Source organism: Mastomys coucha, unplaced genomic scaffold, assembly GCF_008632895.1.
Source record: "Mastomys coucha isolate ucsf_1 unplaced genomic scaffold, UCSF_Mcou_1 pScaffold5, whole genome shotgun sequence".
Classification (NCBI taxonomy): domain Eukaryota; kingdom Metazoa; phylum Chordata; class Mammalia; order Rodentia; family Muridae; genus Mastomys; species Mastomys coucha.
The window spans coordinates 112,553,116-112,565,254 of record NW_022196911.1 but is presented as its reverse complement, the minus strand read 5'-3'; the positions used below and the strand labels follow the sequence as shown (position 1 = coordinate 112,565,254).

The 12,139-nt window shown below is 54.7% G+C and overlaps 2 protein-coding genes across 13 annotated transcripts in view; both read left to right on the top strand.

Moving 5' to 3' along the window:
• Fbf1 (Fas binding factor 1) overlaps positions 1–7,684 on the top strand; it is a 29,115-nt gene extending 21,431 nt beyond the window's left edge. For all 12 annotated transcript variants that reach the window (XM_031351715.1, XM_031351713.1, XM_031351714.1 and 9 more), the window contains 13 exons: positions 173–328; positions 464–564; positions 680–886; positions 1,463–1,570; positions 1,648–1,787; positions 1,933–2,051; positions 2,925–3,047; positions 3,128–3,313; positions 3,924–4,100; positions 4,175–4,312; positions 4,393–4,510; positions 5,557–5,666; positions 6,594–7,684. In XM_031351715.1, coding sequence (XP_031207575.1) covers positions 173–328; positions 464–564; positions 680–886; positions 1,463–1,570; positions 1,648–1,787; positions 1,933–2,051; positions 2,925–3,047; positions 3,128–3,313; positions 3,924–4,100; positions 4,175–4,312; positions 4,393–4,510; positions 5,557–5,666; positions 6,594–6,677 — 1,767 coding nt within the window. In that variant the 3' untranslated portion in view covers positions 6,678–7,684. The remainder of the gene's footprint in view (positions 1–172; positions 329–463; positions 565–679; positions 887–1,462; positions 1,571–1,647; positions 1,788–1,932; positions 2,052–2,924; positions 3,048–3,127; positions 3,314–3,923; positions 4,101–4,174; positions 4,313–4,392; positions 4,511–5,556; positions 5,667–6,593) is intronic.
• A 2,802-nt stretch (positions 7,685–10,486) lies between these two features.
• The window catches only part of Mrpl38 (mitochondrial ribosomal protein L38), a 6,453-nt gene continuing 4,800 nt past the window's right edge, over positions 10,487–12,139 (top strand). Inside the window, exons 1-2 of the mRNA XM_031351725.1 lie at positions 10,487–10,651; positions 10,741–10,920. Coding sequence (XP_031207585.1) covers positions 10,585–10,651; positions 10,741–10,920 — 247 coding nt within the window. The 5' untranslated portion in view covers positions 10,487–10,584. The remainder of the gene's footprint in view (positions 10,652–10,740; positions 10,921–12,139) is intronic.

The window sequence follows — 12,139 nt, the reverse complement described above, 5'->3', positions numbered from 1 at the left end:
GCTCAGTTTCCTGACTGGAGCTCAAGGGACCTCTGACTGCTTCCCTGCAAGGCAGAGGAACTCGCCCAGGTCCTGTCCTGCAGGAGCCACCTAGAACAGATGGCCAAAAGCAGAGAACTTGGAGGTGGTGAAGCTCGGCAGGAGTCCTGTCAGCTCTCATCCTCTTCCACAGACCCTCCTCCCAGAGTCCATGATGCAGAGTCTGCTGCCAGGCTCAGGGTACCAGAAGCAGCTCCTGGCTGCCCAAGGGCAGCTTCAGAGTAGCACTGCCCAGCTTCAGGTTGAGCTGCTGCAGAGCCAGACCAAGCTGTCAGAGCTGGAGGCCCAGGTGAGCGCTGCCGAGCAGCAAGGACCACTTCCTCATGGGAAGTGGCTGGAAGCATCACCAGGAGGGGGCACTGGATGCACAAGCCTGGGGTCTGCTTGCTGAAGAACCTAGTACCCTTGACTCATCCGTGTCCAGGTGCGGAAGTTGGAGCTGGAGCGGTCCCAGCACAGGATGCTGCTGGAGAGTTTGCAGCAGCGGCACCAGGCAGACCTGGAGCTCATTGAGGATGCACACAGGTATCCAGCAGCTCCAGCCTTGGGGGCCTGCCTGAGCTCAGGTTCAGATCTCCCTGGACCCTGGAGCATGCCATTGTGCTGAGTGCGGCCCTCTAGGTGGGTGTTGTGTTGACAGAAGCCGTATCAAGGTGCTGGAAACATCGTACCAGCAGCGGGAGGAGCAGCTCCGCAGAGAGAAGGAGGTGCTGTCAGCTCAGCATGCATCCTATTGCCGGGAAGCTGAGCAGGCCAAGGCTGAGCTCATCGCCCAGCACCAGCGGCAGATGGCCGCAGCTGAACAGGAGAAGGGCCAGGAGGTTGCACGGCTTCGGGAGCTTCAGCAGTAAGGGCAGGAGGCGGGGGAGTGGACTTGGGAGTGGTTTTGTAAGGACTGGCCAGATGACAGTAAGGGGTCTGTGGAATAGGCTCGTGGGGACCAGCTGCAGACCGCAGTGCCCATGAGACCACAGTGTGGCTCTGCAGCCTGTACACAGACTCACCTTTCCCTTCAGCCCGTTGAGATGAAGGCTCAAGGCTGAGCACACCAGTCCATTCCCCCTTATGAGTGGGGTTCTACCCAGTCCTCGGGAGGGGAGGGTCTGGAAAGTCAGGCATGGAGCCCGTCTGGATGAGAAGGGAACTAGGACAGAGTGGCCCCGTGGGCCAACACACAGGCTTAGGCACACAGCTTCCTCCTGGGCTGTGAAAGGCATCTTTTGCTGAGCAGTAGGGTGCCTGTGGCATGGGAGCAGCAATAGATGAGAGAGAAGAGCCAGGGAAACTGAGGCAGTGAGGCTATGCCTGAAGGAGGAGGAGGAGACAGTACTCAGGTGTTCCTTTCTTGCTCTCTGGTGTCATCTGTCGGGTGGTCCTCTCACAGTGACCCTTGGCCTTCCTTGCCTCTGTGCCGTTTCCTCAGGGCATCCATCCTGGAGATGCGCAAGGACCATGAGCACCAGCTACAGCGGCTGAAGATGCTGAAGGACCAAGAGATCGATGCCGTCACCAGTGCTACCTCCCATACTCGGTATGTGTGCTGCCTGGTGCTGCCACCCAAGGGTGTCCTGGCTGGCCCCAGGATGAGATGCCCTGATGATCCTTCAGGTCCCTGAACGGCATCATTGAGCAGATGGAGAAGTTTTCCAGCAGCTTGAACTCACTGTCCTCCCGTGTGGAGGCCTCACACCTTACCACCTCACAGGAACGAGAGTTGGGGATCCGGCAACAAGACGAGCAGTTGCGAGGTAGTCCCCTCTCTAACTGAGACACCCCCCCATCCCCGTGTTGGGAAAGATGGCAGGCAATCTCTCTCTCTCTCTCTCTCTCTCTCTCTCTCACACACACACACACACACACACACACACACACACATTCATGTGTTGCCTCCAGCTCTGCAGGAGCGGCTGGGCCGGCAGCAGCGAGACATGGAGGAAGAGCGTAGCAGGCTACAGGAGGTCATCGGGAAGATGGAAGTGCGCCTGAGTGAGCAGAGCCGGCTCCTGGAACAGGTGAGTCTGTCCTGAGTACAGGATGTCTGTACTTCAGGGCCACCCGGGACGAGCTCAGCCACTCTGCATTTGATCACAGCCAATAGGCCAAACCCACAGTCAGCTCTCCTCTGACATCCACTCAAGTGCAGTGGCCTAGGCCTGTTCTGTCTCTTCCTGCTTCTGTTTTCACCTTAACACCAGGTGTCATCCACCAGCCCCAGGGCCATCCTACAGACCTGTCACATGAGCTGATACCTGTGGCTCTGGGATGGACACACTTGCCTTAAATTGTCATTTAGCCCCTCATGTGCAAGGATGTTTGAACTCTCTGCATGTCACTCGTAGATGGATTAAGCGTTAGTCTTTTTTGGTTTTGTTTTTATATGTATGAGTTGCTTTGCTTTCAGAGGCTAGAAAGGGCATTGTAGCCTTCACAGCTAGAGTTACAGATGGCTGTGAGTCACTCTGGGGTACTGGGAACGACCGTGGTCCCCTGAAAAGTCAGTGCTTTTAACTGCTGGGCCGAGACTCCAGCCCAAGGCTTAGTGTTTAAGGAAGGCTGAATTTTGTGAATGTCTGCCCTCCTGCTTCTGGAAACTGGGATCCTAGCACTTGAGGCTGCTAGGTGGTGGGCCAGATCTGGAGGTTCAGGGCAGGGTACTCCTGAACCTTCTCTGGGGTGCAGTTTGACCTGAGTACTGGAGCCTCCTAACTCAGAATTGCAGGCTGGACCTGGACAGTACTACCCAAGCACCTGTCACTTCACATATTTTTGGAAATGAGGAGTTTATGACAGCATGAGAGAAGCCAGGCTTACACAGCTTCTCTGGAACAGCCTGGCCTGCTCCCAGAGTGGGGAGTCAACCCTCAGCCCTGCCCTGGGCCTTGCAGGAACGCTGGCGGGTGGCTGCTGAGAAGTCCAAGGCAGAGTCAGCCCAACGCACTCTGGAGGAGCAGAGGAAGATCATGGTCCAGCAGATCGCCATGGAGAGGGAGGAGCTGGAGAGAGCCAAGGTGAGTCCAGAACCACACTCGGCTGTGAGCCCACCATTCCTCCTGAGGACACTCACTCCGCCCGCATCGCCCTCACACAGAGCGCCTTGCTAGAGGAGCAGAAGTCAGTCATGAGTAAGTGTGGAGAGGAGCGGCGGCGCCTGGCGGCCGAGTGGGCTGAGTATTTCACTCAGCAGAAGCTGAGTAAGGAACGGGCCGAACGCGAGGCCGAGAGGGCGATGCACGCAGACTCCCAGCGAGAGGGGTCCATCATCAGCCTGACCAAGGTAGGGCTAGAGCCTAGGACTAAGCATGGGCGGGGCCCTAGACTCCCAGGCCTGGGAGCTAAGAGCCTAGGACCAAGCATGGGCGGGGCCCTAGACTCCCAGGCCTGGGAGCTAAGAGCCTAGGACCAAGCATGGGCGGGGCCCTAGACTCCCCACGCCTGGGAGCTAAGAGCCTAGACCAAGCATGGGCGGGGCCCTAGACTCCCTCCTCCCGCCTGGGAGCTAAGAGCCTAGGACCAAGCATGGGCGGGGCCCTAGACCCCCAGGCCTGGGAGCTAAGAGCCCAGCTCAGACATAGCAAGAGTACAGAACTGGAGCAGTGGCCAGCAGCTCAGGTAGCTGGCCTCTTCTGAGGCACTTTATGCATGTTTCTCTAATCTGGTTCTCTTGATTCAGATATTTAAATGAGGAAACTGATATTCAGAGAAGCTGGACATGACAATTTGCATGGCTTTGCAGGAGCCTCCAAGCTCGGCCCCAGGCTTCTCTGGTCCATGTCAGAAGCCCCTTGCTCTACTGTCTACTTCCATGGGGGAACCCCAGTGATTGCATAGACTTGGTGTAGCTCTGGTGTAGTCAGTGACTACAGCAATGACTCTGCACTCTGCAGGAGCAGGCAGAGCTGACAGTCAGGGCCTGTGAGCTTCGGGCGAAAGAGGAGAAGCTGCTTGCTGAGAGGGAGGCTCTGGAGAGAGAGCGCCAAGAGCTCCGACTGGAGAAGGACAGGTTACACAAAGCCAGCCTGCGCCTCCAGGCCCGTGCACAGGAGGTGGAGCACATGAGTAAGGTGTGCCTCGGTGGGGCTGCGGTACAAGCCACCATTGGCTTCCAGCTAGCCCTGACCCAGCGGCCTCCCGGCAGGTAGCCTCCAAGAGGTATGAGGAGGGTGAGCAGGCCTTGCAGGAGGCCCAGCGGATGCAGACTGAGCAGCAGGGCCGGCTGCAGGTGGTCCAGCGGCAGCAGGAGTGGCTGCGGCAGCAGGAGCAGCGTGTGCACCAGGCAAGGTTCCAGTCCCAGCTCCGACCCTCAAGCCACCTTCCTTTCCTCCCACTGAGTCCATCTCTTTCGTGTTGGCACAGGAGCACCTGAGCCTGGCTCAGCAGAGGCTGCAGCTGGACCGTGTGCGGCAAGAAGTGCCTTCTAGCCTTCCAGGGCTGCCCGCCAGAGTTCAGGGCCCAGCAGCCCCCAGCCGGGATGGTAAGTGACTCCAGGGGGTGGGACATAGCCTGGAGCAGGACGCGGCAGGACCTCCCGCATCTAGTCAGTTTAGGGCCTGCCAGAAGCTATGGGTTTGCTTGGGGGGTTGTTTGAAAATATGATCTTGCGCCGGGCGGTGGTGGCGCACGCCTTTAATTCCAGCACTTGGGAGGCAGAGGCAGGCGGATTTCTGAGTTCGAGGCCAGCCTGGTCTACAGAGTGAGTACCAGGACAGCCAGGGCTATACAGAGAAACCCTGTCTTGAAAAACCAAAAAAAAAAATATATATATATATATATAATCTTGCTTTATTGCCCAGGCTGGGTTCAAACTCTGATCCTCCTGCCTCAGCATCCTGCATGCTAGATTACAGGTGTGTCAACTGTTGAGCCATCTCTCTAGCCCCACCTTCCTTTTTGAGGGGCATATTTTTTTTTTTGTTTGAGACAGGGACTCACTATGTAGCCCTAGCTGGCCTGGAACTCTGTGTAGACCAGGTTGGCCTTGAAGTCACAGAGATTCTCCTGCCTCTGCCTCTTCCTGAGATCAGGGACTACTGAGCCACCCTTTCTTTCTGTTGTTTGTTTTCATTTCTTTGGTGTCTTACCTTGAAAATCAGTCAGGCCTTGAACTCAGAGTAATCCTGCTGCCTCTGCCACCCTGTGCTGGGATTACAGGTGTGCTCGGCCACCACAGGCTCCAAGTCTTCTCTCTTCCCTTTGCTTTTGGGTGGGTATGTGCGCACATGCATGCACAGAGGCCACAGGAGATTCCTGGGGGTCCTGCTCTAGCACAGTCTGTCTTGTCCTTTTGAAAAAGTGTTGCGTGTGGGTTCTGTGGCCACAGAGGCCAGAGGAAGCCATTGGAACCCTGGCCCCGCAGTTACAGGTTGTCCTCTCCCATGTGCGTGCTGGGAATGGGACCTGGCTTCTCTGGAAGAGTTCCCAGGGCATTGGGCCTGGGTCTTCTCATGGGCAGTGTGGGTGCAGGAAAAAAGCCAGGCCCCTCAGCTTCCCTCTGACGCTGGCTCCTGCCTTTCTCCTCAGCTGTCCAGGCCCCTGCTTCCACCACTCCTCGGTGTAGCCAGCCAGCTGCTGCCCAGGTGCCCACACACCTTTTTGCCAAGCTGCTGCTGCTAAAGCATACAGCAGAAGAGGTAAGTATCCCCTGGGCCGGTCTCACATTACACTCACAATAGCAGACTCCTTCCAAGGCCACAAGGAACGCATTCTTGCTCATAAAGGGGAAGAATAAAGTAGACAGCCAGGGTTGGGATATGGTAAATGGTAAATGGTAGCTTGTATAGGGCCCTGATTCAGTCCCCAGCATTGAAAATTGACTTTGAAGCTGGACAGGGTGGCACCTGCCTTTAATTCCAGCACTCAGGAGGCAGAGGCAAGCAAACTCTGTGAGTTTGAGGCCAGCCTGGTCTACATAGCGAGTTTCCAGCCAGCCAGGGCTACACAGTGAAACCTGCCAGAAAAGCAGAGGAGGCAAACTGTGTACATGGCTTGTACAACCCATTGTGGGCACAAGGAGCTGCAGTACCCCCTTGAGCTGCAGATAACCTGAGGCACCAGTGAGGAGCCAAGGAGCACGTCCCACATGCTGGGCTCAACACTGAAGGTTGTGTGCGTCAGAAGCGTCCTTCTCACAGCCCCGCAAGGGCAGCTGTGCTTGATCTCCTGCCACTGAGCTAGACCCTTAGTAGTTGCTCTTCCCTTTTGTTTTTCATTTGCTGCTTTGGTTGAGATGGGATTTTTCACTCTGTAGCCCAGGCTAGCCTTGCAATCCTCCTTCCAAGCTCTGGGATTACAGGTGTGAACCTGCACACACGGATAGGAGATGTTCTCCTCGCCAGTTTGCACACAAAGATAGTGGGGCCCAAAGACATGAGGTCACTGCTGATAAATTCCAAGGTTCTCAAGTCCTTGCCGAGACCGAGACCACGGCCTGTCTCTGCATGCCTCAGCTCCCACACACCCCTCCTGCTTCCCAGTGGAGGGGGTTCCCAAGTGCAGGCTGGCTCCTCCTGTCAGTGTGAGCACTGCAGTGTGAGCACTCCCCTGAATCCGCCTCCCAGGACCACGACTTCTTGGAGAATGAACAGTTCTTCCTGGAGACCCTGAAGAAGGCACCCTACAATACAGCGTACCATTCTGCCTGACAGCGCCACTGCCTCCTAAGCGATTGTCCGGCCATGGAGCTCTCGCCCACTGCTGACCAGCTCCCATCTCCATGGGAGAGGCTCCTAGGAAAGCGGAAAGCACGCACTGCCCAGAGCCTGATTACAACAACTTCTTGTAAGGACAGGGTACCTGTGTGTTCTTCCCAGGCGCTCTGACCTGCAGCTTAGCGGCAGCAGTCCTCCCCAGGGAGCACTGACAGTAGGACTGTCTTAGCACCCGTCGCCCACTCTTGTCTCAGAGTAAGATCCCAGCCCATCACCGCCGTCCACACAGCCACGTTATGCCTGGGCTACTTTTGAGGCAGGGGCATATTTCAGGGCAGTAGGGTTACACACCATCAACAGCCTTTACTTTCAATGAGAGAGATCCTTTGAATGGGAATAGGGAGAAGGGCCTTCTAGCTGAGTGAGTGGGAGGCCTGGCCAGGGATAAGGATGGCACTGTGCAGGGGCGCACCATGCCCGGATGGATTCTTGGACTTCAGTGTATTGGGCTTCATTTAGCACTTCAGCTCACCCTCAGGTAGCTCACACACAGTCCCATTACTTCACTGACCAGCGAACTCAGCAGCGACACTGGCTTCTTCCACCCTCTCCAAGTCCCCGGCAGAGGTGGGGTGGGGAGCTGTAGGAGTGGACGGGTGTGCGCAGAAGCAGAGGAGGAAGGGAGATTGTGAGAGCTAGAGACTCTGCCTGGGGCTGGGCTGCTCCTCCTCCAGGATCTAGTGTGTCAAGACCCTCTTCTAGTAGGGGGTATCAGGAGAGGGGCTTTGGAGGGGAAATGACCCAGCAGACCTAGGACTACACAGCAGCTCCCATTCAGAGCACTTCCTCCCGTCCCACCTGAGAGAGGGTGTCCACAGTAGCTGGTGGGAAAATGAGGGGCATGCCAGCGGGTAAGGCACCGCTGCTCTGCGTTTCAGAACCTCTCCTGGAGGACCTGCAACCTTGATAATCCGACCCATTAAACTGTTGTATTCTTTCAAGTTCTGTTTTGGTTTTGCATCAAACCTGGAGCTGTACACCTGGAGGTAAATCATCTTCCCCTGGCTCCTATCTGCTATGTTCCTGGTGTCTGGAGTCTTAGAATTTGCCAGTGCCCCCTGGACTGTGTCCCTAATTATTAGAAAACAATTGTCCTGGCCAGGTGTGGTGGCTCTCATGTGTAATCTCTGCGCTCAGGAGTCTGAGGGAATGAAATTGCCCGAGTTCAGGACAAGTTTGAGCTACAGGAAATTTCAAGCCATCAACCTGGACTACAGACTGAGAGGTGCTGCTCACCTTTAACCCCAGCCCTTGGGAGGCAGAGGCAGGTGGATCTCTGTGTTTGAGGCCAGCCTGGTCAACAAAGTTCTAGGAAAGCCAGGGCTATGTAGAGAGAGCTTGCCTCAAAAAGAAAAAGAAAAAAAACCAGAATACAATCTTTGCTTTCTGTGCCTGTTATTTTCTGGAAAACAGACTCCACAGAACAGGCAGGCACCTCTCAAGAAAGCTGACCTCGGCAGGCAGTGATGGTGCACGCTTTTACCAGCACTTGGAAGACAGAGGCAGGCAGATTTCTGAGTTCAAGGCCAGCCTGGTCTACAGAGTGAGCTCCACGACAGCCAGGGCTACATAGAGAAACCCTGTCTTGAAAAACCAAAAAAAAAGGCTGACCTATTGAAGTGACCAGGCCAAGACTTCAAGACTTCTGTGTTCTTTTTGTTTTTGGTTTGGTTTGGTTTTTTTCGAGACAGTAGTAGGGCTGGGGTTTGACCTATGCCCAGGCCAAGCTGTCAACCACATCTCCTTGATGCCACGTAGTGTAGGATGTGACATGCAAGGCAGGCCTGGTGTCCGCTGGGACTCAGTCCTCCTAACACAGTCCCAAGTCAGACCTGTACAAAGAATTGTGGGTCTAAAGGCTCAGCTGGCGTTATGGGGCCATCTCCCAAGAGAAAGTGGGTTACTTCCAGCACATGGGAAGAAAGGCAGTGCAAAGAGACTCCCCAAAACCTTGGTCTTCCTGAGCCATGGAGCAAGCTTAGGTAGTCTGAGTTTAGCTGTCGGTGCTACTGCCAGGCCTAATCCCAGCACTCAGGCTGGCTGCAGGCTTAAGGGTTAGGAGAGTCTGCACTGCACTGAAAGACTTGAAAAGATGCCGGGCAGGAGTCATGCACGCCTTCAATCCCAGCACTCAAGCAACAGAGGCAGGCAGATCTCAGAGTTCAAAGCCAGCCTGCTCTACAGAGCAAGTTCCAAAAGGACAACCAGGCTACACAGAGAAAGCCTGTCTCAAAACCCAATTTGAAAACCCACTGAGGCTGTGAGCAAGGATCCGAATGAAAGAGGGCAAGAGTGAGCATGTCAGAAGACTGCCGTGCAGGGGAAGGGCCAGAGGGCAGAACTATACCTGACGGCATGAGGGGCACTAGAAGTGCTCCCAGGGACCTCGACATGTCAGGAAGATGTGAAAGGAACTCAAGTCTCTGACACGAGACAGGGTGGTGTCACTACATAACTGTAATCCCAGCATTTGGGAGGCTAGAGGAAGAGGGGTGGATCTGGGGTAGGGAGACTGGGAGGAGAGGAGGAACGGGAAACTGGGGTTTGGGATGTAATATACGAGAAAAGAAAAAGGATTGTCATGAGTTCAAGACTAGCCATACTACAGAATAAGTGCCAAGGTAGGCAGGAATATATAGCAAAACCCTGACTCGTTTAAAATCAATATTGTTGGAGCCATTGCTTCCAGGCAGAACATGTGTGAATCCTTGTTAGGCCTCTCAAACAACTGAAATACAAGCAAGTCCCTCTCTTCAGAGCTTCCCAGACAGGGAGAATCAGAACTGAAAACAAGCTACTTGGCTAAGCAGTGAGCCTCCACCAGTCCGCGAGCCTCGGTAGTCTTCAGCAGTACAGGGAAGAGCGAGGAGCTGGAGAGGCTCAGAGACGAAAGGCTAAAACAGCAAGCGAGACCATACAAATGCCACTCAGCAAGAACCCTTCAGGGTGCATCAGCTCCTCAAGACAAGACTCTGGTGCCCTGCCCTGTGAACTCCAACACTTGTCAGACAGCAGCTGCTCACTACTGGAGGAATCACAAGTGATGGTGAGAGGCTTAGCTCTCTGGGAGCTGTGGGATTTAAGCTGTGGCCACTTCTGCTGGATATAGAGACCTTATTGTGTGTCACCGTGAGCTCGAGGGTCCAACTTCTGCTAGCAGAACAACTAGCTGTCATCGGCCTGGACTTGGGATGCCAGGACTTCCTGGAGGGAGTGCGTCGGGGCAGGCAGGTCACAGAGGGAAAAGACACAACAGCGCCGCAGACATCCTGTGATCTGGAGAGAAGCTGACCAAGTAAAGCTTTGCTATTCTGGAAACTTGGGTTCCAAGGCAGAAGGGCTGAGGTTGGGACAAAAAGCGGTAGAGATCACTAGAACTATAAATTGGAGATGATAACAGATACACCAGGGTGCAAATCCTCCTAACAGACCTATGAAGTGAGCACTATTATTACCTGTTTTATTCCCAATCTGACTCCAGAATCCTCCACCATCAATCCCTGTGTCAGGGGCAGAGGAAGTTGAGTGCGAGATCCCTGGGGTCAAAACCCATAGTTGTTCTTGGAGCTACACGTTGTGTGCTGCTGCCTAGCGGCAGCTCTCAGCCCCACACAGTCCAACAGGCATCTTCCGGGCCCGCACTACCTGAGCTCTTAGGCTTTGCGCCAGTGGGAAGAAGGTCCCTGGGCTTCCAGAATTACGTCAGGGGCTTGGGACCGCGGGGCGGGGCGGGAGGCGGGGCCTCCACGGGGGCGGGGCGGGGCCTCCCGCAAGCGCGCAGGCTTCTCTCCGGCCACCTCTGTTTGGGTCCTACTGGCGTCTTTGGCGACCTGGGGGGAAGATGGCGGCGCCCTGGTGGCGTGCGGCGTTTTTCGGAATTGGGAGATGCCGGGGCTTCAGCACTTCGGGTGAGTGGTGTGGGGTTGTGGAGCTCTTGGGCCTCTGTAGCTCCAGTCGCAGCCCTAAGCCTGCGTGACGCCCCGGTCTGTGCCCGCAGCCTCCCTCAGCCGCCGGACACCCCCGCTCGGGCCCATGCCCAACGAGGACATCGATGTGAGCAACCTGGAGCGGCTGGAGAAGTACCGGAGCTTCGAGCGGTACCGCCGCCGAGCGGAGCAGGAGGCGCGCGCCCCGCACTGGTGGCGGACCTACCGGGAGCATTTCATGAAGGAGACAGGTGCGGGAGCGACGGGCTCGGAGACCCGCTACCTTGTTCTCCCCCAGTTTGGGCCCTGTGTGCCCCAAAACGAAGAGGACCCGCTTGCCCCCCAGACGTGCAGTTCTGAATTTAAAACTAACGTCCAAGTGATAAATGCATGGATTCATCTGTCTGTAAAACTGAGACTCAGCCATATACTTAATTGCAGCGTTTAGAAGGCAGAGGCAGAGGCAGATGGAGCTCTTGACTTAGGGGCTAGACTAATCTACACCATTGAGTTCCAAGACCGTCAGAGGACACAGGAAAAACTCTTGTCTTGGGGCTGGAGGTGGCAGTATGGAGTATAAGATGCATTGTTTTGGTTTCTGTTGTTTGAGATAGGGTCTTCTTAGCCCAGGGTGGCCTTGAACCCACTATGTAACTGAGGATAACTCTGATTGCCGTGTTCTGCCTCCCAGTTACTGGGATTGCAGCTGTGAACCACCAAGGCCTGGCTAGAGGCTAGGGTCTCACTATACAGACCGACTGGCCTCAACCCACAGATCTACCTGCCTCTGCCTTCCAAGTTTTGGAATTAAAAGCAGTTGCCACCAGCTGGAGCCCCATTTCCTTAAATCTGCCTGAAACTATTACTAACTCTACCCAAGACTTAGGTATGTGTTCATAATCACCTTTGATCACTTTTTTCTTTTTTTTTCTTCTTTTCTTTTCTCTTTCTTTCTCTTTTTCTTTCTTTCTCTCTCTCTTTCTCTCTCTTTCTCTCTCTCTCTCTCTCTCTCTCTCTCTCTCTCTCTCTCTCTCTCTCTCTCTTTCTTTCTTGTTGTTGTTTTAAGACAGGGTTTCTCTATATAGTCCTGCCTGTCCTGGAACTCACACTGTATGTAGACCAGACTGCCCTCGAACTCAGAGATCTGCCTGACTCTGCCTCCTGAGTGCGGGGATTAAAAGTGTGTGCCACCACTGCCCAGTGTTATAATTATTGAATCTCAATCAGGGGTTTCTACCTTTGATCATTCTGTTCCTAAATACAAGACATAAAGCCTTCAAGCTCTAGAGCTGGGCACATATCTACTCTCTAGAGCATATGTCTACTTCCCTGCCAGTGACCCTGAGATATGACTTGCCATATTTCTCCCTGGTCACTCTTGCTCCAGCTGGATAGCCCTCATAGCCAATTTTCATGATCCTTTACCCCATGGCATCTTCATCTTCTCCTCTCTCTCTCTCTCTCTCTCTC